Here is a 26092-nt window from a genome sequence, read left to right as displayed (position 1 = left end):
GCGCGTGAAAGACGGACGGGGACCTTTAGGGCGGCGGCACGTCTACGGGCGCTGGCACGTGACGACGGACGCCCTCCCCCCTCGCCGTTCAGGAAGCGCGAACACAATGGAACACGTATTTCAACACGCGTTCGTCAGCTCCTGCTCCCACATCATACGCGTTCGCGCATTACAATATTAGGTATTATTATCATTATTGTTACTGTTATTACCATTGTTGTTGTATTTCGCGTGCGCAGATCCTGCGCGTGCAAGTTACTATCTAAAATCGTATACCGACGTGTGTGGGTGTGCGCGCGTACGTGTGGGTGTGTGCTGCAAAAGTGGGAGAGTGATTGGCGTTTTAACCGGAGAAGGAGTAGAGGATGTGCACGCGGGCGGTATACGGTATAAGGTATAACCCACATGTATGGCACGTTATAGTAGGTACGTACGTGTGCGCGCGAAACGGCGTCCGCGCGTGGTGGTGCGGCTCCGTGTTATACGCATCGAACGTGTACGCTCGGTAAATCCTTGAGAGAACAGCTGATTACGCGGTTCCGACGTAAGCCCGTTCGCGATTTACACGCGCCTTACACACACCGTACGTACCGTTTTTTTACAAGCTCCGATAATAATTAACATAGGCGTACATGTCTGTGCGTGCGTACACTTTTCCATCCATCACTGACTACTATCTGATCCCCACTCGTCCTCTCTCACTCGCCCTTTCCCGTTCTCTCCTCTATTAACAACACACCTATAGCGTTCGCGTTTACGTACCGCTTGGTATAGGTCCGCGCGCAGTGCGTATAATTCGTACCTGTTGAAAACGGTTTTTTAATATTCCGTTTCTCCCTCTCGCGCTGCTCTTCCGATACGCTCGCGCACATACGGCGGACGCGCGTAGGTAATAATTATTTATTATATTATTATTTTATTTTTTCTCGCAAGCAGCACGGAAACGTGATGGAATAAACACAAAAGTTATTTATACACACACACACACACACACACACACACACACACACACACGCACACGCACGCACACACATACGCGCGCACGCGCGAATATACATGCGTGTGCAAAGATACGGTGCCGCACCTCCTTGTCGTTCGCTTGCACCACCGCCGTCTCCAAGGTTCTCCTGGTCGTCCTGAAATCTCCGACCGAACGCCGTTTTCGTTCATTCGCCGCCGACTAATTACACCGAAATGTAAGTAAACCTCGTCTCGAAATAATTCATACTCGTGCAACTCTCGTTACTATTTCCTCTTTAAACTCTTTGTTTACGTGTTATCTGAACGTGTACAACCTTACAACCATCACATCCACTCGTAATTACACGATTTCGTGTGTTCTTCCAATAAATTTCCGGCATCACACTTCAATCGTATGAATTACAACGGTACGGTTGTTATAATTTATTGATTTTTTCTTCAAACTCTGTATAAAATCAGATTTAACCGTACAAAACTATAACTATCCTGATAAATAGTTACCACTTAATTTTGAATTACTATTTATAGTCCTATGTCAATGCACGTAAATGTTATTCGGTATTAACAATGCACGCGGAATATTGTAAAACAATCGTTTACATTGTATTCCACGTGGTTTAATGGGAATGAAATCGCTTGGTTATTATTCTTGAGTACTAAAGTTGATTTTGTGTTAAATGTTACAGTAGAAAAATGAACCCCGACGATTCCACATCTGAAATGTAAGTAGACTTTTTAACACTCAATACTGATTAAGTTTCTGTATACTTAAGAATTACGTAGACGCATGATAATTACAATAGCTTTTTGTTCTAACTAATTGTTTTGTTTTTTTTAACGCAAGGTTTGAGATGTATTTGGAAAATATAGAAACACGGTCAAATTAAAATGTTCATTGTTTTTAGGTTTCCGTTTGCTGTGTAAATAAATAAAAAAAATTCACAATACCTTAAATTTCTAAGACAAATTTAACTTATTTTTTTTTTTCATGAAGATGTTTTTTCGAATGAATAATTCAGTACAATTTTTTTTCAACATTTAAATAAAGAAACCGATAATTTTTTAAATATAGTATTTTGATAAATATTTTAAATTGGGTTTTTATTGACTTATTGTTAAATATAATTAAATAATTTATACAAAAATAAAAATCTTAAAATCAATATAGATCATATAACTGTACAATATAAACAATGCCGTCGTTAGTGAGCAGATAACTACTTAGGTAATTGCCTAGATCCTGGTAAATAAAATAAATTTTGGGGCCCACAATTTATGAAATTAGAATAGTTATATATATATTTAGGTGTAAAGAAATAATAGGTAACTGATTTTGCCTAGGACCTTATAAAAGCTTACAACGGTACTAAATACAAATATTGTACTTTATAAATACGATTTATATATATATATACGAGTAAATGCTGTGTATGTGGCATATAAATATGTAGGAATTAAGTATAAAATATATATTAAATATTCTTGTATATATTTATATATAATATATAAATAAATTAATTAAATAATTAATAGAGTTTATGTATAAAAAAAATAATATTATGAATCAAATATGATAAAAATTACGATTAAATATTTATATTCGTCAAATCCGATGGTTTTTGTACATCTATACAATTATAAGCTCTTAATAATAACCAACAAGTAATCGATTAGTATATAGTTTCATTTTTTTAAGGTTATTTTTTAAATATATTATGAATATTTAGCTTCTAAAGTACAAATAGCTAATCATAATATTTTAGCACTGTCATTTTCATAACTACCCACACTTTATCATTGCATAACATAAAAGATAAACCGGTTTAAAAAAATGTATTTGTTATAGCTATTATTACGATAAAAATTAAACAATTTTTAAGCAATAAATCAGAATCACCATATATAAGATTTTAAATCGCATGAATCTAGATATGAAATATTAATTTAAGAGTTGTTTGAGGTTTAAGGTGATTCTCCTTCTATATTCTTAGAGGCATATAAACGATACAGTTTATATTATATAGATAAGTATCTTATTAAATATTTATATACCTACAGGCTACAGTACAAATAACTTCAACGAGAATATTTTAAATAATTCATTTCGCTATATATATATATATATTCATTATAAATAACAAACAAATACTTAATTATATTAATAACTGAATTAATTTAAGAAATGTAGTCTTAATTTTAAGTTTATTAATTGTTTATTAAATAAAAATAAAATATAAAAACACATAGGCGTGCGCAGTCTTTGTCCGCAGGGGCCCCTTAATAAAAGTGAACCAAAGATTCTAGTACTAAAAACTACTAGTATAAATAAATATTTTAAATTTTATAAATTATTTATTTAATTCAATATGCAAATATAAAAATAAATACTATTTAAACTTACACAATTTATATCTAAGAAATCTTTATTTACATATTATTATACTATTTACAACTCCACCCTTCTGTCGTTGGGAGTAAGGTTTTTGAATGTATCAATTACATCTTCAATTTGCAATAAATGCAAGTTCTGATTAGTCTGATTAATAACTAGTAACTTTATTACATTTATTCACAGATATCAATTCTATACTATAGGATTAAAACTGGCTTTACTTTATTCATGTAAAATGTAAAAATGTTCGCTATCTTTTATAGTATAGATATACATTTATTAAAGAAAAAGCCCGAGTCCACAGGGGGGTCCGCGGCCCACCCGGCCACCCCCGTGCGCGCGCTTATGTAAAAACATTAACATTTGTAAGGAAAAGTATTTACATTATCATTAGCACGTGGTTTTATTTATTTTTTTAACGATCAAAATAAACTTTCATATTTAAATTATAGTTGAAATAATTATTATTCTTATAACATAACACAAAAATTAATATATTTTTATAAGAACAATACTTCCATATGCCGTTCATTATTCAAATTTAATAAATTATAGATAATTGATAATCATGTATACTTATTTTAAGCGTATACTCGTATATTTATAATTAAATTCTTGTCATCGGTGTATTATTAATACTAAATAATACTCGTAATATATAGTTTGAATATAAATAATATCTTAAGTATTATACCATTCAATACATTATGATCATTAACGGATGTTAGTTTATCAACATACATAATGTTGTGCACGATTATTATTGTTCTAAATATTTTGCAATAATTTCAAGAAATTTCAAATATCCTTAAACATTTTTATAGTTTACGAATAATAGGTTCGTTGTTTTTTACTTATTTTTTAACGTTCAATTTAATATACTTAAAAAAAAAAAAAAATTAACTTGTAACACGCTCAAGTGCCATCCGTGTGTGTAATCGTGCGCGTTTCGATAGCATTTGATGTGTACCTATGTGGAAAAAAAAAAAAAAACAATAAAATATTCCGGAATGACTTCTCTTTATGACGCAATCAAATGGGAATGAAAATGATAAGTAAACGTTTTGTAGGTAACCGGTTCAGATTAGTACCGATACGCGTAGTTCTTGCGGGAAAAAATTAATATTTTTACGACACTTTCTTCTGCGGTCGTAAAAAAAAAAATAAAAAATCAAAAAATCTGATAATCAGCTGACGGATGAAATCGGTTCGCCGGTAGCGTTCGAACACGACTGCGCCGCGTATATGCGGACGAGTCGTACGCGTTTCGGATCGTCCGTTGAACAAAAAATAATTCGTGCGCGCAAATAAAGACGTACACACCGGAGCGGCCCGTCGTTAATGTCTCCTAATAAACACGTCGAGCGCACAAGTACTTGACCTCCCGCGCGCAATAGGTTGGGACCTATTCGTTCCAGCGGCTAACCGTCGAAACTCATCCGGGACGCGTTTATCAACTGACGCGCGCCCGTGTATCTCGTACACACGCACACGCATATACGTGTAACGTTAACACGACCGTAAACGTGCGCGCACACACCGCCGACGTTCACGCTCGTTTCGCTTGTCCGTCGGAGACCCCTGTACCGCGCCGGTCGTCGTCTCCTCGCGCCCGACGCGATACGGGTTAGCAGCTGTATTACGTTCAATAACACGGTAGTGCACGCGTTCTACGCTGATTGACGACGCAGAAAATATTAATTTCACATTATTTTATTACAATACCGCGGCGGCGGTGTGTCTTCTCTCGTCCGTCTCTGTCCGTCCCGCCCGGACACCTGTCACTGCTCGTCCCTGCCTCCCGTTCGACCGACCCTCCGCGCCCGCAGTCATTCGTCCCGTTCACCAGTTCGCGCGACCGTTTTCGTCAGCCGCCGCCGCCGCCGCCGCCGCCGCCGCGCATATCCTATTAAAACGGTCCACGGTGATCGTGGGATAGCGGCCAGAATAATGCGCGATGGGGACCAACGGGACGAGCGCGTATATGATATCCGGCGATATGCGTCACGTCCGGAGGAAAAAGGGTGTATTACAAGCCGCCAAAAAAAATATATAACCGTGCATTGGCAGCGGCCCGGCTAATTAATTAATTGTCACATTACGCGTTCTCACGCCAGTTTAATTGTTCGCTAAATGTCATCTCCAAGAAATTACGCTCACTTTAATGCGCCCGTTTATCCGCATAATATATAGAAATACAATACGTGCGCGCAACATTATCATATTATTATATAAATACGTACCGCAGTTCGTTGCAGCGTGGTAAAAAAAAAAAAAAATAATTAAATAAATAAAAACTGTTATATCCTATTTCTATTTCCCCGTGGTGCTGCGAATCGGTTCGCTACAAATTTCCGTGCGTCGGGTTTGTAACGAACATGATATTGGTTATTACGAAACGAAACTGTAACATCGACTGTCGGTTTCAATATTAGCAATCTCCGATGACAATAACAATTCAATAATAAACCGCAGTATTTTAATGATTAAAACCATTGTTCGGCATTTCCATGTCCCTAACGCTTAAGGTGTAAATTGATTTGCCTATTTAATATAAAACGGGCTTACTATCATGGCGATCTTAGTAATTTTTGTAATCAATATGTTCCTCTGACGTCCGCAAATATCAAACTATTAAAACACTGCATTTTTATAATTCTCGATTTGACCTGTTAAGAAATATATGAAAATAGTATTAAAAATGAATATCACTGGATTCGTTTGATTATAAATAATATTGTATACCAGTAATTATAATCAAACTAATTCAATGTTATTCATTTTAAATACTATTTTCATACATTTCTTAAATAGAAAAAATAGAAAAGTCGAGTTCAAACTTTTTGTTGTGACTTCAAAAAACTTTTTAGAAAACTTTTATTTATTTTAATTATTATAAATGATAAATTATAAATTATTTATTATAATATTTATGATGTTAAATAATGAAATGTAAAAATAATTTAAAAGAAAAGTTATTCTTTGAACGATAATTAATAAGAAAAAGTAATTTCTATTATTTCTTATTTTCTATTACACATCATTAGAAGCAATAAAATGATAAAATTATTGTTGAACTTATTTATCCAGCAATAAATTATATATAAAAATGTATTTAGAATACCTACTCAATATATAATTTTGATTTTTGATTTTTTTAATCTGTGTATAATATATTATATACCTTTATATTTTCAAAATTATAAAGCTATGTTGATTTACATTTCTTTTATTATTTAAAATAAATACAATACATTCAAATTTAAATATAAATAATATATAAAATTTATATATAATAAAAGTACATATTATATTTAATATAATATGTACTTTTTACGTTATCACACAGTGTAAGTTGTTTGATCGTTTTAAATTATTTCTTAAAAAATATTTTTATATTAAGCATCTAATTAATTATGTTATATGATATTTTTTAACTGTTTAGTTTATATAATACGATTTATTAAATTAAACGTTAAAGGTTTTAAAAATACGTTTTTCACAAACAATTAATATGAAAAAGTATTTATTATTGTTTTTTTTTTTTTTTTTTTTGATAAGATTATTATATGAAATTCATTCATTCGAAGAATATTAATTTAATTAAAACTAATTAATAAAAATGTATTCACTAAATTAACAAACGAACACACCTTTGTAATTAAATTTGCATTAATGTTTATTTTATACAAATTTAAGGTCTACAACATATAATATATTAGAAGCTGCATATTGATGCATTAAGCTTAACTCTAAATAAGTTGATATGTATCGATAAGTATTCTATGTTTTTTAAACAGAAATTTCTCAACAATTTTTTTTTTATTTTTAATGAAAAAAAAATAAAGTTTTACTTATTACAACATGCAGTTTGGAAATACCGCGTTTTTTGAACGATCTATTGCTTGTATAGGTTTGGTATTACATAATGCGTAGGCCTTGTATGTATTTGTTTCAATCTAAGTTATATCTAATATCTAATAGAGGTCAAGCATACTACGGCCCATGGAATGTTTTATAAATTATTTATATTAAGAATAAGAAACTACAAATTTATCTGTGATTTGATTGGTTGAAATATTATTACATAGCTACTATAGCTTATATTATTTGTTAAACGATATTTTAAATTTAATATTTTATATAGAAAGACAGGATTTAATATAATATGGAAGGTAAAATATTTGTTTTGATACATATTACAATTTAATATTTCATCTCAGTTAATTTGAAAAAAAAATAAAAATTTTAACTATAAAATATCAGCTTTTAATTGAATGTTATATGAGTGATGACAATTACGAGTACATAATTAATATCATGTAAGCATAAATATGATTACATACATTTCATTACGATATAATATGTCAACTCCTATACAACTGCAGCTCACTCTTATTATAAACACATTGCCCATAAATTATATGATTACATTTTCAAATACTTTATAAGTTAATTTGGCATACAATTTGTTTGAGAATACACGTACTGAAGAATTAAAATCTTCTTGTCAATATGTGTTTCTAGTTTTATTTTATAAATAAAGTTTTAAAATCCCATAAAGGAATTTCTTCTTAATTTTTGTCAATAAAATGTTTAAACTACCCCGATATGTTACTAATGTTAAACCGGTTATTGATAGGTGGTTTAGGTATACACATCTACCTGTCTAGCACATACACCCAAATTATTTTTTGAATACAGGGGTCGCACCTTTATTCTATTGTAGTCAGCTACAGCGTTATTGGATTAACAAAGGGTCACTTTTACAAGTTTATAAACCTGTTCCGTAGAAAAAAAATATTCAAGGTTATCACTGAGATTTATATTTAATAATTCTTTCATTTTACCAGTAAACTTGTTGATGAATTAGAACAAAAATCTTGTTGATTACAAGTTAATCTGTTCCAAAATGAATATGCAATTTCTTGCTTGAACTATTTTGAATATTAATGTATTATCATCATTATAAAATAAATATGTAATAACAAATTGAGGAATAGATTTTCGAATAATGTTTATATGATTTATTAATAATAGTAATTTACGTCCGAGTTGACAAATGTTAGTGATATTGTTTATCTCCTGGTGATTAATTCACTAAAAAGCCATCTTGTCAGAATTAAAAGCCCTTGAGAAGAAAGGGTAAAATGCTAATATATTTTCTTGATACGCATATTTATTAAAAACTTGTGATATTTGTTTTATGTTGGACTTATTTTTGCTTACTTGATTTTTAATATAAAATTAATAAATTTTGTATTGTGGCGTCATAATGATTTTACTTGAAAATATATTGATTACATAATTGAATCACTTATTACAAAAATCCCATGAGAGACAGAAATTTCGAAACATATTATTTTTCACTTGCTTGTATTTTTTGTATAAGTGACATCACTTAAGGGTTTCTGGTCTAAACAAAAATTTCAAAGATGCGAATTGGCCACGTAAATAAGACGGGACTTCTGCACAAATCAATGATTCTACTAGAAAGATACAAGCAAGTGAAAAATAATATGTTTGAATATAATACTTCTGTCTTTTACGGGGTTTCTGTTATGAATGATTCAATTAATATAATTACTAACTATCGTATCTATGACTGGATCACAAAGTTATGAATACATTTCAATAGGATACCTATTGAAAATGATTAAAGTATTAAATAAAAAAAAAAAAAAAAATTAAAAAAATATTATAGTGAAATTAAAAGGCTTTTATTAAGAGTTTTTAAATGAAAAAAAATTTCGTAATGAAGTGAAAACTCGTAGGCACAATAACGATTATGAATAGGTAGAACAAAAATAAAGAACTGTAGGTCAAATCCTAGGAAACCAGTTTTTGTAGTTTATGCGCACCGGCGACGGTCCGCGCACCGGGAAAAATGACTGATATTTGTTGAGTTAACGATGTAAAAGATTATATGCAAAACGCATACGAGAACGGTTGCATGTGTTTCGTAACAATGAACAAGGAAAAAAAAAAATGATGTGCACATAATGTGCTGCGCCGAACTGTATCAACGGATATTCGTATGCGTTTGAATGGCGCGCGCGCGTGTGCGCGTGTGATTTCGTTCCTTTTCGAAATCAAAGAATGTGTAATAGGTGTACCGGGCTACACAGCACTATTCGTCCTCTCCTATCGCGGCGGCGGGCATCCAGCGATCGCCTACGAAATAATTGTACACATCCGAATCCGTTCCCTTCTCCGCCGCCGCATCCTCGTCCCGCTGCAGCACGCCTTGGTCGGACGCCGACTGCCCCCACCGCGGACCGCGTCGTGCCAAAACCTGTTGCGACCGGCGGCGAGACGAGCCGAGCCGGGACGTCGCGGCCGGTGTGTGCGGCGCACGAGTGTTCAGTAACGTTGGAGACTGTTCGGGTGCAAGTGTGGCCGCGTACGTGGAGTGGTCATCGCAGCAACGTTACACGGCGCGCGTAAACGGACGCACACACGCACACACGACGTTACGTTATTGTCCGTCACACCGTGTAACCGCGTCGTCGTATCAGCGCCGTTGCAGTCGGGCCACGCTCGTCGATCCGTCACACCGTCGTCAACTGCACACCGGTACCCGGTGGTGAGTATTTGTCGCGTCCCCGGGGCACGGGGGAGACGTAACTCGAGCGCTTTACCGCGACGGTAGACCATGCCCCGCGCGTCGCGGCATGCGGACACCGTTTTCTCCGGTCGCGCCCGACCGTTTTCCCCGTCCGACTTCTGGCCGACAACCGAAAACCCTCGCGAACCGCGTTGCGTTCGATATTGTTCCCGTCCGTCGTTACTCCCCGTCAGGTTTTTAGAACGGTTTGTGTACACAGAAAACGCTGCACATGGTATTTGAAATACAATAATTACATTATCACGAGCTGTATATTCAAATGCAGAACCGTAAACCATGTGTTTTTCAACTTGAAATGTGCATCCCGTACGAATGCATGCTGCACTTTGTTCGTAGGTCTCGCTCGGAAGGAAAAAATACGCTCCATCGTATTGCGTGCGTTAATCACTTGTCGGTGCTGCGTGCATTCGACACCGCTAATAAACGTGTGTACATTAAGTTCGCGCGCGAACCGATTCGTTCATCGCACGCTGGTTTCTCGCCTTTTGTGTGTACCGCTGTTCCGTCGGGTTTTCGCCTTGGCTACCGGTTACAACATTGTACGCCCGACAATGTAACGCGTAAAATAAAACATAATCAAGCGGAGAAAACATTGTTTGGCTTGCGATGCGCGTGTGTTTGCCTTAAATAAATATCGTGTAAACCCCGTAGTTAAAACACAAAGCGGTGTACGAAAAATAATAATAAATACAACGATTTTATTTTTGCTCTCGTCGTAAAAATATTACGTTCAACGGCGGCCCCGTGAGGTTTAGTAGCAGACTAAGAGAACAACACCGATAATGTGTGCACGTAGTAGATGGTAATTTTTAGCGCTTTTGGATTATTGCCGCTATGTAAGTTTTACAGACCAATGTTGTAAGCCCAGACGAATCCGAAACGTGTTAAACATAGACGTTTTTCGTTCTAATAACAAGTCGTTTATTAACACCGATATAATCCAAATAACTTATTAGAAGTCACTACACTATCAATTATGTTTAAATATTTAGATGTAAAATTTCGAAACATTAATGACGAGAAAATCACGATAAAATTATACAACTAACTATTACAATAATCGTGATATATTTTTATTTTTTTTTATCTTTTACGTGGAAACAATTGATTTTTTAAATCATTTGAACATAAAAAGTTTGACGCAGATATTATATACGTGAACTATAATAATAATAATAAAAAAAGCTCGTAAATGTAAAGAAAAAAAATTTGATAAGTTCTAATAAGCTGTAAATTGATAACTTCTTATGTCGTTTAAATAAACGAAATAAATAATGTTATCATATAGCAAAACATATCCGCGTGACCCTACGTATTTCACCTGTACACATGGTTATGAAATAAAAAAAAAATGTTCCTATTCTATTGATGCGTATGGTTGAATTTAGATGAGGTTTATGATTACTGTTATTTATAACATTAATCAGCGAATTTTAAAATGATGTAATAACATTATTCATGTATCGATATTCATTAATCTCTAAAAAGTTAAATAATTACATATATGATGTGTAATGTTTATATTAATAAAATTCAATATTTCCTGTACTCGTATTAAAATAAGACAAGATAAATTTATTGTTAGAATAATTGCAAACGTCAACATTAACTATCTACTTTATTCTTGTTATAAAATATTATCATTAAAATAATAAAAAGTTTGGCAACACCATCGAGTAACATGAAAAATTCATTTATAATGTACAAAATGTATTTCAGTACCTCCTCATTTCATTATTCTTTTTAAGTATTTAAATCTATCAAATTACTTAAAATATGTGTATTATACGTTTAATATATTATTTAATTTAATTTAATTTTATTTTATTTTAAAATTGTTGTCGTAAATCAACTTTTAGTTTCTCTTAAATGATTACAATTTTTAATTTTAACAACCCACATTTATTACGTAAAAATATTTAGTATTCTTAAATCAACTTTACTTATTTAAATCGGTCATAGTGATAGATATATTATTATACACGTTTCATTGTTTATGCCTACCGCTCCTCTATAAAAATATAAAAAATAAGTTGTTATTAATATATTATTGTAGATACTACTTTAATCTACACAATTTCAAAATAAAATAATAAAATTAAATTTTTTATTAAAAACAACATACAACAACTTTATTTTAAATGTACAGGAATAACAGTTATGAGTTTCTTGTATCTATTTATTCTATTTATGTAGTGCATATAAATATTATATTTGTGATAATCAAATTAACTTCCAACGACCATATACCATTGAGAAGTACAATTCGAAACGTTGTTTAAGTGTAAAACATTACACTGTAAAGCATCTTCGTTTATTTATATATTCATAAATAATTATGGTAATTATTACTACTTGCTGTTTTTTTAAAAAAAAAAAAAAAAAAACCGGGAAGGTATTATGTCATTTTCGTGGTGAGCTATTAGTGATAGTAGTCCACAATTGTATAATAATTTATTTTATTGTGACATCATTGTCATCACATGTTAGTAGTATGCATTTTAAAACCATACAATAATTAATCATATTCAACTTCTTATATTTGTTAAAAAAATATTATTACAATTAAAATACAATGTTTATATTAACATTAATTTTCATCATAATTATATATACCATACAGCTAATGTATACACAGATAAATATTTAACACTTACCATTTACTCAATTACACAGGGTGGCTCAAACTAAACTATTACTAACAAAACTTTAGTACACTAAAAATGTAAACATTCGGTTGAGTAATCATATTTATATATATACCTGTATGTGTTTGTATAATTGAATATAATAAAAATTTATTTAACACAAGTCACGTAAATTTAATAAACAGAATACTACTTCCCTGGAATAGAAATATTAAAAAATAAAGTAATTTTAATTTCTTTTCATAAAATTGTAACTTTATTTTACGAGTTATTTTGGTCATTCTAACAAAATTGTCTTTTTTTCGTTTAAAATCTTTATGAGTCAAATATTCAATGTGAATATTTTTTAAAGGATCTTATATTTTATTATACGTACTCAGAGATGTCCAATTTTGTTATATTTAACTTTTATATTTTCTCAAATTATGCATTGAAATATTTATTTATTTTTTTATCTTTATTTAGATATTTTAGATAACTATATTTGTAATATTGTAATTAATAATTTAATAAAAAAATAGGAACATTTTTAAATTTTAATAAATACTTATTAATTTCGTGTATCACAGAAATAAAGTAGAATGTTCCTTACGGTAATGAATAACAGTATAAATGCATTTTTTTTTCTGAATATTCTAAATTAAAATTGAATTGTTATTGACTTTAAAATAACAATAAGAAACGTTTATAATTCTTATAAATGCATTATATTACGTACTATTACATAAGTTATGATATTTTAATAATAATGCATTTCAATTTAAGACTTATGAACCAAAATATATAAAAATCAATACTTTAATTCTCGAATACCCATTGAAATAATTTAAATTTATTATATTTTAAACGCAAGTTTAGCAGCGATCAAAATAGGTTAAAGTCTAACAATTTATTATTAGTTAGGACGAATTTATAATCCAATATTTAAAGTAATTTACAGTATACATGTGTATGGTATTTTATAACAGATTTGGAAACTTATTTACCAGCTCCAATAATTTAACACTTACAACTATTCTCAAATCTAATTTGAAATTAATTTATATTAATGTGATCGATATTACCTACTTATGTTTTAATGTCAATCAAGTGACTACTTTTGTATTTATTTTTGTATTTTTCATCTTAGCTCTTCGTATTATTGTAATTATACACAAAATATTCATACAATATATTTAATCCAATCATTTTCGTATCATAGAAAAAATTATGTACATATATATATATATAAATCATTTTTTATAGTATAGAATAATAAATATTCAATAAAAATAAAAAAATAAATAAATAAAAATTTCAATTATAATTTTCAAAATACTATTCTAAGTATTTTTTGTTTCTTGTTTTTAGTTTAATATTTCGTTGGAAAAATTAACTTTTTATTACATTTATCATCAATACGTGTACGTAAGCATGTTTTATAAAAAATATGAACTTAAATAATTATTTTTATTTTTCGAAATATTATTTATACTATTATAATTTATATAAAATATCATGATTTTAGATTGTTCTGTGTTGAACACTTTGTACATAATATAAATAATGCACAAGAATTATATTCGATTGTGTGGTAGCTGTATAATGGACAATTTTCAACAAAGAATTATTTTTTATTACATCCTCAATTTTTATAACGATGCTCTGACAAACTGATTCATACTCTCCATCCGGAATTATTTAGATGTATGACCTATAAGTGTTGAGCTTAATAGAACCAACGTTTTAGCTAAAATTGAATGTACCTATGTTGAACTATGGTTGCAGATTTATCTATTATCAAGTGTACCATCAATGGGAAAAGAAATAATCTTTCGTACTTTGTATTATTTGCGCTATCGTTTCTAATAATTTACTACATAATATTTGTATTAATTTATACATGTTAAACATTTTATCTGACCTCGATACCGACTTCACTTGATTAAATAAATAAACTCAATTAATTAATGATTCAAATTATTTTTATATATAATATATTGTACGTTTATACCATATACAAATTAATAAGTTTTATTACAGTTAAACAACATATTAGTTGAATTTTGGATTTTTTAAGATAAATGTATAAACATATGTTATTTATCAAGTTCTTTAATTAAGTTTTTATTTTTTAGGAAATTAAATGATTAATTTTTAATTTTTAATTTTATTTATTTATTTATTTTTTTTAATTAATTTGTATCCAAGAAATGATTTTAATGTTTACTATGTATTTCTTAAATATTATATTAATTATTTTTAGAAGTACAGAAATATTTTTACAGATAATTTTTTTTTAAACATATCTTACTAAGATTACCATTCACTATATTAGTAAGCTGTTTCTCATATCCCCTAGAAACGGATGATGCAAATATTCTATATACATTAAGATATTGAATTATTTTAATTTTTTATATAACCTATTTCTAAATAATTTTTCGCTTTTTTTACTTAGATAATTTAATTATATATAATGCCTATTAAGTTAATTAAATTATAATGAATAATTTAGAAAATATCAAAACGTTGAGAATGAATCTTGTAAATATTATAAAATAAATATTTATTAACGATAAAAATGTATTAGGTATATTTTTAATTTTATGACATTTAATTTAATAACTATTTATAATAAAACACAAATCCATGCATACAATTACAGCTTATCATTAAACATGAGATGGCCTTTAAAAATTGTAGTACAAATATGTTTAACTTTATCATTGTTTTTTATTCATATTTGTATACTTATGTTTTGTTAACTAGATTAAAATATTTAGAACTAGAATTTGCACTAATTTATTTATTCTATTCTTTATTTTTAATGATTTGAATATGTGTTTAAAATGTGACTGTTTATAAATGAAAATAATTTAGGAAAATGTTAATAAATGGTTTAATAAATTAATTTATTTTAAATTGACCGTTTTGTGTGCAAGCATTTATTTTTTATTAGTATCCATCTAATGCATTTTTTAAATAATCAGAGTCCCAATCGTATGTTGCACTATTCAAAATATATTATTAATACTTACTATTCATGTTATTCATTAATGTTTGGATAATATTTTTTAAATATTATTAAACACTTAATTACACAAGACTGTACGTATAGTCACTTTTTTTTAACAGATGATATGAACAATATTTTCTCATTTTTATAGTCTTTGTGTTAAGTAGTATATCGTAGTATACTAACCTAAACGTATATTGGTATATTGGTACATTGAATCTTAACCGGTTTCTCATCTTCTAGGTTATTAGGGTCACGATAAGATATACTTGTTTGGATTGCATTTAATTTATATGTATAAAGCGCAGTGTATGATATAATTAGTATCATAAATATAAAGATTCTATAATAAAATTATTATGTTTCATTTTAATTTATTGTGAATATTTTCAATATTTTCAATAGATCGCCTCTCAAGTCTTCACATCCAGATCAAGGACATAAAACAATGAATACCGCTGCCAGAAGACAAAGCAAAGAGAAAAAAGCAGAATCATGTTTTTCTCATAATTTGCTTACTATATTGACAATAGCTTCAGTATTTGGTGGTGTAATTTTAGGATTTATCCTGAAAGGAGCTAAAGACGAGTAAGTTGAGATTTACATTTACTAATTTTAAAAATTGTTTCACAAATGTATGAACTTAAGTAATAAATAACTAATTAGGTTACAAACAGTATTATATTCTAACGAGTATGTAAATTATGCTGTAGCAACAGGTACCACAAGTAAGAACGATTTGACAATAATAAATAATTTTATAGTATGTGTTTTAATAGTAATTTTTAGTGCCTAAATGTTTACTTCAACACACATACGATCGAACAAAAATATTAAACTATACTTTTTGATTATTTATTATTAAAATAATTTTGTACACATGCCACGAACGTCTTTAAATTTCTATTTTTTTAAATGAGACGTTATTTTCCTGATTTAAATTCATTGTTTTCTTCGCAGGACTAAAATCGATTACTATATTTTACTAAATACAGCAAAAACAAATATAAACCATACTATATCATGGCTATTTTGTATGACTAAAAAAGTTTTCGTCATAAAAAAAAATATATATATATATATATATGTCGAGTAAACTATTAATTTCGAAAAATATGGAATAAATCTAGTTTTACAAATTTAATATATCTAACATAACGGTTTTTCTCATGCTGACGTCTTAATGATCTATACACCAACATTCTGTATAACGTGTTTTTATCTTAAGGTGAACGCTTACGTTTCAATCTAGTTGTCTTCTGGACATTAAATTATAAATACTAAATTATTAAGTATTAATATGTGTATCACGTATGATTCCCACGAATTTCATTTGGCTGTACAGTAATAAAATTGCTACAAAAAAAAAAAAAAAAAAAAATTGATTTTTAAATCGCTGAACAAGTTTGATTTTATTTAATTAATTTTAATATATTTATAGATGGACAAAACGCGAAATTACATATGTACAATTCCCTGGCGATATTTTCCTCCGTATGTTGAAAATGTTGATTGTCCCATTATTAGTATCATCAATTGTATCTGCCATCGGATCGCTGGATTTGTCTTTGTCCAAAAAAATTGGATTCCAATCAATTGCTTATTATGCAGCAACTACATCAATGGCAGTTTTGCAGGGCATATTTTGGGTGATGTTAATTCATCCAGGAAAAATGATGGACAAAGAAGATCCAAAAATGCATGAGCACCAAGAAACTAGACCAATAACTACCACTGACACTATATTAGACTTAATAAGGTTGGTCAATATAAAACTTAAAGTAAAAGTTATAATTTTCGCGTGATTTTAAAGTTAATTATTTTTATCAATCGACTCGAATTAAATTGTTATTTATTTTATAGTTCAATCTGATACAAGTTAATGTATTTTACAATAAAAAAAACTAAGATATTCGAACATTACGACTCCAAGCAGAGTTTTATTTATTGTGTTATATGTGTATGAACTTAACACTAATTAGTATATTATACTATTTTTTTAAATTTTTTAATCAGACATTGATAATAACATTTTAAACAGAATAAATGGTAGAAATAATTAAAAAATATCACGTAAATCAGTTTAAACTAGACTAGATTAATTTTGTTGAAAATATATTATGTAATACTATGTTGTATCTATATAACAATGAATATGATTTTTTTTTTTGTTTTATATAGGTATATATAAATATATAAAAAATTGAACCGTGCAAATACGTTAAAATACATGTACACAGTGTATTAGTGCTTTTAAGTTACTATTTAACATTTAAATTTCAATCAAAGTTAAGAAGGATTTTATTCAGTATTAATACATGCTCAATTTTTGTTGTTTTTTCTACAAATTCAAAATAAATATGTTACATATAATATTGTCGTATTTAAAAAATACTATTTATTTTAAACTTAAAAAAAATAGTTGTAGTTAATTTTAATGCCAAATTTAATGATTTAAATAATTTTTTTAATAAGCCATTTCAGACCATTTATTTTGTTGTTATACTAAAAGTTAATGAAATAAAAAAATATTTAATATTCAATCTTTTGTGCTAACTTCTTTTTCACTTAGCACTAAAGATTGAATATAAAATATTTTAAAAGTTAACTTTTAGTATAACAACAAAATAAATGGTCTGAAATGACTTATTAAAAAAATTATTTAAATCATTAAATTTGGCATTAAAATTAACTACTTAAAAAAACTAATTAATTAACTTCTTTTTTACTTAATTATATATTTTAATTATTTTATATTTTATTATAATAAAAAACATTTATAAATAATATTTATTTCAGAAATATATTTCCGGCCAATCTTATTGAAGCATGTATATCGACAGTAAGTACATTTTTATTGTTTTTATTAAAAATACGATTATTTAGGTCCTTAACTATTATTGTATTATTTACTTTTTAGTACCGAACAGTACTTATCAAACCTGCTTCATTTAAAGCCACAGCAGGTAAGCAATTATATTATAGTTTAAACGTATCTCTATAATTTTGACATATTATGAACATTGTACATTGAACATATACAATTTTCTTTGATATTTGCCAAATTTTGTTTTCATTGTTGAATATAAAAATTGTATTAAATAAATATAAGAAAAAAAATCAAATGTTTCTTAACGCAAAGAATGCAAAATATTATCATTTAATCCATGAAAAATTCCACATCTTACTTAATCAAAAAAATTAATTGAGGTTTTAGTTGTATGTAGTTACTATAGATAAATAAATTAATATCCTAGTATTTAACGTAACGCAGTCCCAATTAAGAACGTATCTGAATAAAATAATTTAAGTGGACATTTTTAAAATATCATAGTAGAAAACATTTTATACAACTCTTAGTTATTCTCAGTGAGTGTTCTTGTGAATAAGTGAACATTTTAATATATGTACATTTTTCAATTATATATTACATTAACTTGAGAGACCAGAGTATATTTTTTCTTTTATTTTTAAGAGTTTTTGCTATTATATAGGCAGTGTTGGGGAGTAACTTAACTTAAGTTATTAGTTACTATAACGAAATTACTTTTTAATTAATTTGATGGTAATTTAATTACATTTTATTGTAAGTAATTTAAATGTAATTTAAGTTATTTTTTTGAAATAATTATTAGTAAATTACTCGTTACTTTTTTTTTGGTTTAATATATGTTAAGAACAATAAAAGTTTAAAGGTATGTCATTAATGGAAAAATAAGAAACCACTGATATCCTTCAAAGTGAAATAGAATATTTCAAACCTGTTAATGATAATACTTTAGAGCAAAATCAAGTTAAGGAAGTCAATGATAACATTATTTTTGATGAAGATATAAAACAAGGGCATTCTAATGCTGAACTTGAACGTTTTTTTATTTGCTCCTTTTAATGGTGATTTAACTATTTTAAAAAACATGCCAATAATGAGATTAATTTTTTTGAAGTATAATACTGCTTTACCCTCAAGTGCTTCTGTTGAACGTTTGTTTATCATAGCAGGAGATATATACACTAAAAAGCGATCTAAAATTAGTGACTGTAATTTTGAAAACGCATTGTAGTTTACAATAAATTTGAAAAATATAGATAAATATTTAATGTGTAGCAAAATTAGTATTAATTGTTAATAATTTCATATTTTTAATTGTCATTATTTAGTTTGTATATTGTCATATAGACAAAATAGACAAAAATATTAAGCTTCAGTGATATTTAGAAAAAAAAGTAACTTATATTGTAATTGAATTACTTTTAAAACTCATAAATAATGTAACTTGACAAAATGAAAAAAAAAGTAACTTCAAATAATTTAGTTACAATTTTACTGAGTAATTAGTAATGTAATTTAACTACCCAAAATAAGTAACTTCCCCAACACTGTATATAGACTACACTAAATTACATAAAAATAACAAATACCTGCAGTTTTAGAAATATATTAGGAATCAATAATGAAAAAATTATAATCACCCAAAACTATTAATATATCCATACTTTTAAAAGTTTTATTCTTAAATACTGGATATTTTTCATGTTAACTTTTTTTCCCAAAAACACAATAAATCATGTTTACCTACAGAATTGTTCAAAATGATTTTTCTTATTTTTTGTCCTTAATATTAAAACTATGATTCATTGTCAACTGTGTTATTTTTTTGTTTCCTTGGTCAAAATGATCATTTCGAATGACAACCTATAGATATTATAAAAATGATTGATCCTGATAAGCTGTAAATATTTCTTATTGATGAGCATTACCCTTTTATATTTCTCATTATATAATAAACAAAAAATTAAGATATATTGAAATATATATAAATAAAACGTTTTGTGGATAAAAATGAAACTGAAACAATATATTTCTAAAAACTTGGGATAAAAAAAAATGTATTTACATTTAAATAAAATTAAAGTATACCTATATTATATAAAACGACAATTAAATATTTTCAGTTCATTATATTATTTATATAATATAATATTTATCTTGATTAACTTATAATAAAAATATAATATCACACGAAAATATTTTTCCATTGAGGTGCATAAAATTATGCCTACACAATTTAAATATTATATACATTATACCTAAGTCCAGAAAAGTATAATTAATGACTACCCATTACATTATGATATACATCATACATGTGTGCATTTTTAATTCATTAAATATGAAAAAAAAATAAGTAACATTGAAAAATTACATTTTTGTATATAAATAAATTCATAGTAGAAGCACCCCATAATAAATAGTGAAGTATACCTAAAATCTATTAGGCCCAGTTATTAAAAATGTACACTATTTAAGGACTAAGTAAACAATAATGTAAAAATGTAAGTTGTTTATTTATTAATTACTTATAAAAGTAAAAATTTACCTAAGCATAACATCGTCAACATTTTGAATGTGTATCACAATTAATTAAAATGTATACCTGATTAACAACCGCGTTATTTTTATTTTAGGAAATGTTACTGATTATTCACTATGGGAAATGAAATCGGAAATGGTTGAAGGCTCAAACGTTCTTGGATTAGTTGCATTCTCTGTTGCTTTTGGAATATGCATTGGAAAATTAGGACCTGTTGGAAAGCCATTACTTAACTTTTTCGATAGTTTAGGCGAAGCTGTAATGTTAATGACTAATTGGGTTATATGGTAAAAATAATCTAAAAATATGTTAATATAATTGAAGTATACTTAAAAAAAAAACTGTTAATTTTATTTCAGGTTATCCCCAATGGGTGTACTATTTTTAGTTGCATCTAAAGTATTGGAATTGGACGACTTTGGGGCGATTGTTGGCAGATTAGGAATGTATTTCTTGACAGTAGTATTTGGATTATTTGTACATGGATTTGTTCTGTTACCACTTATGTACAGTGTATTCACTCGTCAACTTCCGTTCAAATTTACCTTAAATATGGGCCAAGCTATAATAACTGCATTCGGAACAGCTTCCAGGTTAACATTATAATAAATTATGGTTGTTTCCAATTAAAATTTAAATAATTTTTTTACGCTAATCATCATAACATAAAAAGTGTATGCATACTATTAACGGATTTAAAACTTTACAATATTTGTTTATTTTGTATATTTTATTTATTAATTATTAAATAATTGTTAAAACTATTCGTTGATGAATAACATTTACTTCTTATTATTTATATTGCATAATTTTTTTAGTAACGCCCAGTATTAATTTTTTTTTGTTTGCATCATTGATTCTACTAATTCCTCATGAACAAACATCGGACAGTTAGTTAAAATTATTTTCAATAAATTAACTTCTTATGTTGAAAAATTATAAATTATCCTTAAAAGAATTATTATTTTGTTTTGTAAAAAATTTTAATGTAATTATATTAAGCGCAGACGATCGTTTTAAAATAATTCAATCATTTTGAGTGCAAACATAGTTTTCCATTTATTTAAATTATTTTTATGTAGACTTGTCAACGAAAATTAATGAAGTTTTTCTATTTAAATGTAGATGATCCACGTAGTAATTTAACGAACATAAAATAAAAACTTTAAATGTCAACCTCATTTTCGAATTAAGTACTTATAACAATGATACATCTATAGACTAAAATGGTTATCTATTTCTTGGTTTTAGTTCTGCATCTTTGCCAATTTCGATGGCCTGTCTTGAAGAAAACAATAAAATTGATGTTCGAGTTTCACGGTTTGTGATGCCTATTGGAGCAACAATCAATATGGACGGAACAGCTTTGTACGAAGCAGTGGCAGCAATTTTCATTGCTCAATTAAAGGGCATACAATTAAGTTTCGGTCAAATCGCTGCTGTAAGGTATGTCACTGTATCGATTTTATTCAAATAAATTCTGACTAATGATTTTCAAATATCCCAATCAAAGGAATGTAATTATTTTTTAATTTTAATTTTCCACAATAATTGTGGAAATTAATTATTATTATTATTATTATTATTATTACACAATTATTGTTTAATAAAATAAATATCTTAATTGATATTTTGGTAATAATACAAACATTTTATTAAGTGAATAATTAAAACTCATGAAAAAATAAAATCCTTTTAATTTTACTTGAAATAATGTATTAAACGTGTTTATACAAAAACATTTAATTTAAATTTAAACAATCAACGATACCAGTATAGGTCGTATGTGAATATAATTATGTGGATTCAACAACTGTGTTTTTAATGAGGTATCATCAATTAAAAACTATATAAATCTCAATGATTTTAGGTACACTTTCACTTCGATTAATTTTTATTTTTAAATTAGTGTGACCGCGACAATGGCGTCAATCGGAGCAGCTGGAATACCTCAAGCAGGATTAGTTACAATGGTCATGGTTTTGGACACCTTAGGACTACCAGCTGATGACGTATCTCTAATCATTGCTGTTGATTGGTTACTGTAAGTATAATTGTTATGAATACTATATGAAGATTTTCATGTTTATAATTTATAGAAGAAATAACGTTTTATATAAACCATGAGATTTATTTGTTTTTGGAGAGCTTATTTTAGAATTCAGCACGTTTTTTTGTATAAATAATTTCTTTAAAATTATGAGTTATTTAATATTATTCAATATAAATGTATTAAACTGCTAAAATTAATAATATTATGTACGAACGTTCCTACTATCTTATTAGTGATTTTACGAATACGATACATACGAGATACATATCTGCTACACATCTGTACATACGTACAGATTTTATAGTAATTAATGAATATGATATAATAAATTGTTTTAATATGAAATTCATATTCACCTGTTTTTTTTTTGTCCCATCTATTTTTATTATGTTAAACAACACCGTAGCTTATTGAGATTTATTATAATATTCGTACTATGTCGAAATGTTATCAAAAAATGATTATGATATGTTAAAAATCTTCTCGTCACTGCTTAGATTATTCGTTATTAATATTTAGCTATAGTAATATTTATTGTTGCATCAGAGTAATTGTTTTGATAACATTTTGAGTTGTTTACATATTTTTTATTTTTCAGTGACCGATTCCGAACAACTGTAAATGTACTTGGAGATGCATATGGTGCTGGTATTGTTGCAAAATTGGCAGAAAACGATTTGGAGTTTATGTCCAACGGCCCAGTGGAAGGTGGAAAAGTGCCTGACGATGAATGGCACACAACATCAATGTAGACACAATCAACTTTTTATTCGATTCGTGACTACATATTTTTCTAAATTTCGTTCTACTTTAGAACATTTAAACTTAATCTTAATAAGGAGGCGTACCACCATTTTTATTATCAACCAGATACAAATTATTGTTTTGTTTATTGTTTTTAACGAAATAAAATCAAATTAGTTATAGGCATAGTTATGTTATGTTAACTTTTATTATTGTAATACGTACATTATAGTAAAGCAAACATTTTATTATCATTAAAAGTTTTTCACCATAAGCATAATATATTATCTAGATATAGGTTATTAAAAACAATTGTAAATACTCATACAAAATGTACCTTACTTTATAATACACCTAATCTAAAAACTATAGATTCTCTTAGATTAAGTTACAATTTAATTTTTTTTGATTTAAAAAAATTAAGGTTTTGCATTGAGTTTATTATTGTACACAAACGATTTATTGTTTTCGCACAATATGCAAGTATTTGTATTCGTTGAAATACTCGGAAGCTCTTTGATGATATTTTTTTCAAGCATACCTTTCATTTCATTTTGTTTTATTAGACAATATATAAATTCATAAAATTTAAAAATGCCAATGATAAATATCGGGACACCAAAAATATGGTGCTATATATGTTATTAATATAAAACCACAATAATATGAAATATATACTCGTATATATAAGTAAAATTAATTACATGGTATTATACACGTAATACCCACATGGTTATAAATATCTATAAAATTAGTAATATTTAATTATAACATTTTAGGTGTTGAATTATAATAATGATTAATGTTTCTAAGTTTTATAAGAATTACAATCACTTGAACTTTATTTTAAATTTATATTTATAGACCACACGTCCTATTTAATATCAATGCGTATGATTAAATTGTACATTTATAAAATGTGGGTGCATATTCGTAATTGTTAGACCATAACGTGTATGAATGTACGCGTATTTAAATTCGGAACATTTACGTGTGTACAATATTAAATAGCAATGTACAAGTAAGAAACAAATATTTTGTGTTCCCCTCCATACTAAATTATTCCATTTTTATTATTTACAAATTTTACTAATTAAATTATGAATATTTTAGATATTTTTGTATACCTAATTTAATAACTATTTTTAACGCAGCTTATATAATATGTAATCAATATTGTTTTTCATCATTACTACATCATAAATACCTAAAATTAATTTAAGTTATAATATCATACTCCAATGTTGATTAATTTTTTTGAACGCATTAATTGTTCAATAGTTTTTTATTTGATTTATCAACAAATTTCTAGAGCGCGGATCTTTGTCAAGCGATAAATATATGAAAGAAAATAAATTTTAAAAGTTTTGCTCTATTTAAAAATACTCTAAACTTATTTAAATATGCAATGTATTATTAAAACGTTATGAAATATAACTTCTATAAAAATGATAAAGAACGTACAGATGATTTTATACGTATAAAAATAATTGTCTCTCTAAACTCAAAGTCTAAAAAATCCAACAAAAACAAATTATTCTAAACATTTTGAATCATATTTCTATCGAGCTTGACAATATGTTTCGGACATTGTAAAGAAGACTATGTAAAATCTCTCCTACAACATCCGTGCTCGATAGTAACCGTTATATAGGTAGTTAATTATTATTATTTTTTTTTATATACTTATGTTATTAGATTAATATAATTAAAGCTTCTATGCTATGCCTGTACGAGCATATCAATGGTACATCAAATTTGAATGTTCAACTTTGTGTGCCTTAAGTTAGAACAAGTTTAGAAACTAAATCATAATTATGCGTGTTCATGTTTATAAGTAGATTAATATTACGCTTTAACAATAATATTGTAACCTTATTTTTATTGAATAAAACATTATATTATAGTAAATAATTAGAAATTCCTATACACCGATCATTATTCTTAAGTAGGTACAACTTACTGAGTTTGAATATGACATCATTGAAAATATTGATTTTCATTTTATTATTTATTTTTATAATTGCTATTGGTAAAAAATTGATGGAAAAAGATTTGAACATTCTACAGTGAAAAAACAAAGAACCTTTTCAAGACAAACCTGTTGAATGTAAATATAATTTTATATTATATTATTAATACAATATTTCCTAAATAAATACATATATTCTGTACCGTAGCTACCATCTGTGGTGCTCTAGATGAATTTTGTTTTTGTTTTATACAAATAAATAAATTTTAGTTTAATTCAAAGTTACTCCCTTACTTTACTGTGC

General features: G+C 27.6%; 1 protein-coding gene across 3 annotated transcripts; it reads left to right on the top strand.

Annotated features, from left to right (window-relative positions):
* Positions 1-436: 436 nt before the first annotated feature.
* On the top strand, positions 437-23996 carry LOC112692939 (excitatory amino acid transporter 1). Of its 3 annotated transcripts, none has more exons than XM_025567758.1 (11): positions 437-1196; positions 1668-1703; positions 16053-16235; positions 17089-17406; positions 18447-18489; positions 18568-18613; positions 21114-21306; positions 21379-21612; positions 22271-22465; positions 22929-23063; positions 23671-23996. In XM_025567758.1, the coding sequence occupies exons 2-11, from the start codon at positions 1675-1677 to the stop codon at positions 23822-23824; spliced, it is 1530 nt and encodes a 509-aa protein (XP_025423543.1). In that variant the 5' UTR covers positions 437-1196; positions 1668-1674; the 3' UTR covers positions 23825-23996. The 3 variants fall into 3 exon arrangements, with proteins under 3 accessions (XP_025423543.1, XP_025423544.1, XP_025423546.1); XM_025567759.1 differs by lacking the exon at positions 437-1196 and adding an exon at positions 1247-1388; XM_025567761.1 differs by lacking the exons at positions 437-1196; positions 1668-1703 and adding an exon at positions 9723-9959.
* The last annotated feature ends 2096 nt before the right edge of the window (positions 23997-26092 follow it).

The sequence above is a fragment of the Sipha flava genome, unplaced genomic scaffold, assembly GCF_003268045.1.
Source record: "Sipha flava isolate LNK unplaced genomic scaffold, YSA_version1 79_pilon_pilon, whole genome shotgun sequence".
NCBI lineage: Eukaryota > Metazoa > Arthropoda > Insecta > Hemiptera > Aphididae > Sipha > Sipha flava.
Note: the sequence above shows the minus strand (reverse complement) of the source record. Positions and strands in the feature narration are given on the sequence as shown.

Excerpts from the sequence above, each read along its gene's own strand:
- LOC112692939 (XM_025567758.1), top strand. The coding sequence starts at position 1,675 with ATGAACCCCGACGATTCCACATCTGAAAT. Across the intron at positions 16,236-17,088 it reads CTGAAAGGAGCTAAAGACGA|ATGGACAAAACGCGAAATTA; the intron begins GTAAGTTGAGAT and ends ATATATTTATAG. Across the intron at positions 23,064-23,670 it reads ATTGCTGTTGATTGGTTACT|TGACCGATTCCGAACAACTG; the intron begins GTAAGTATAATT and ends TTTATTTTTCAG.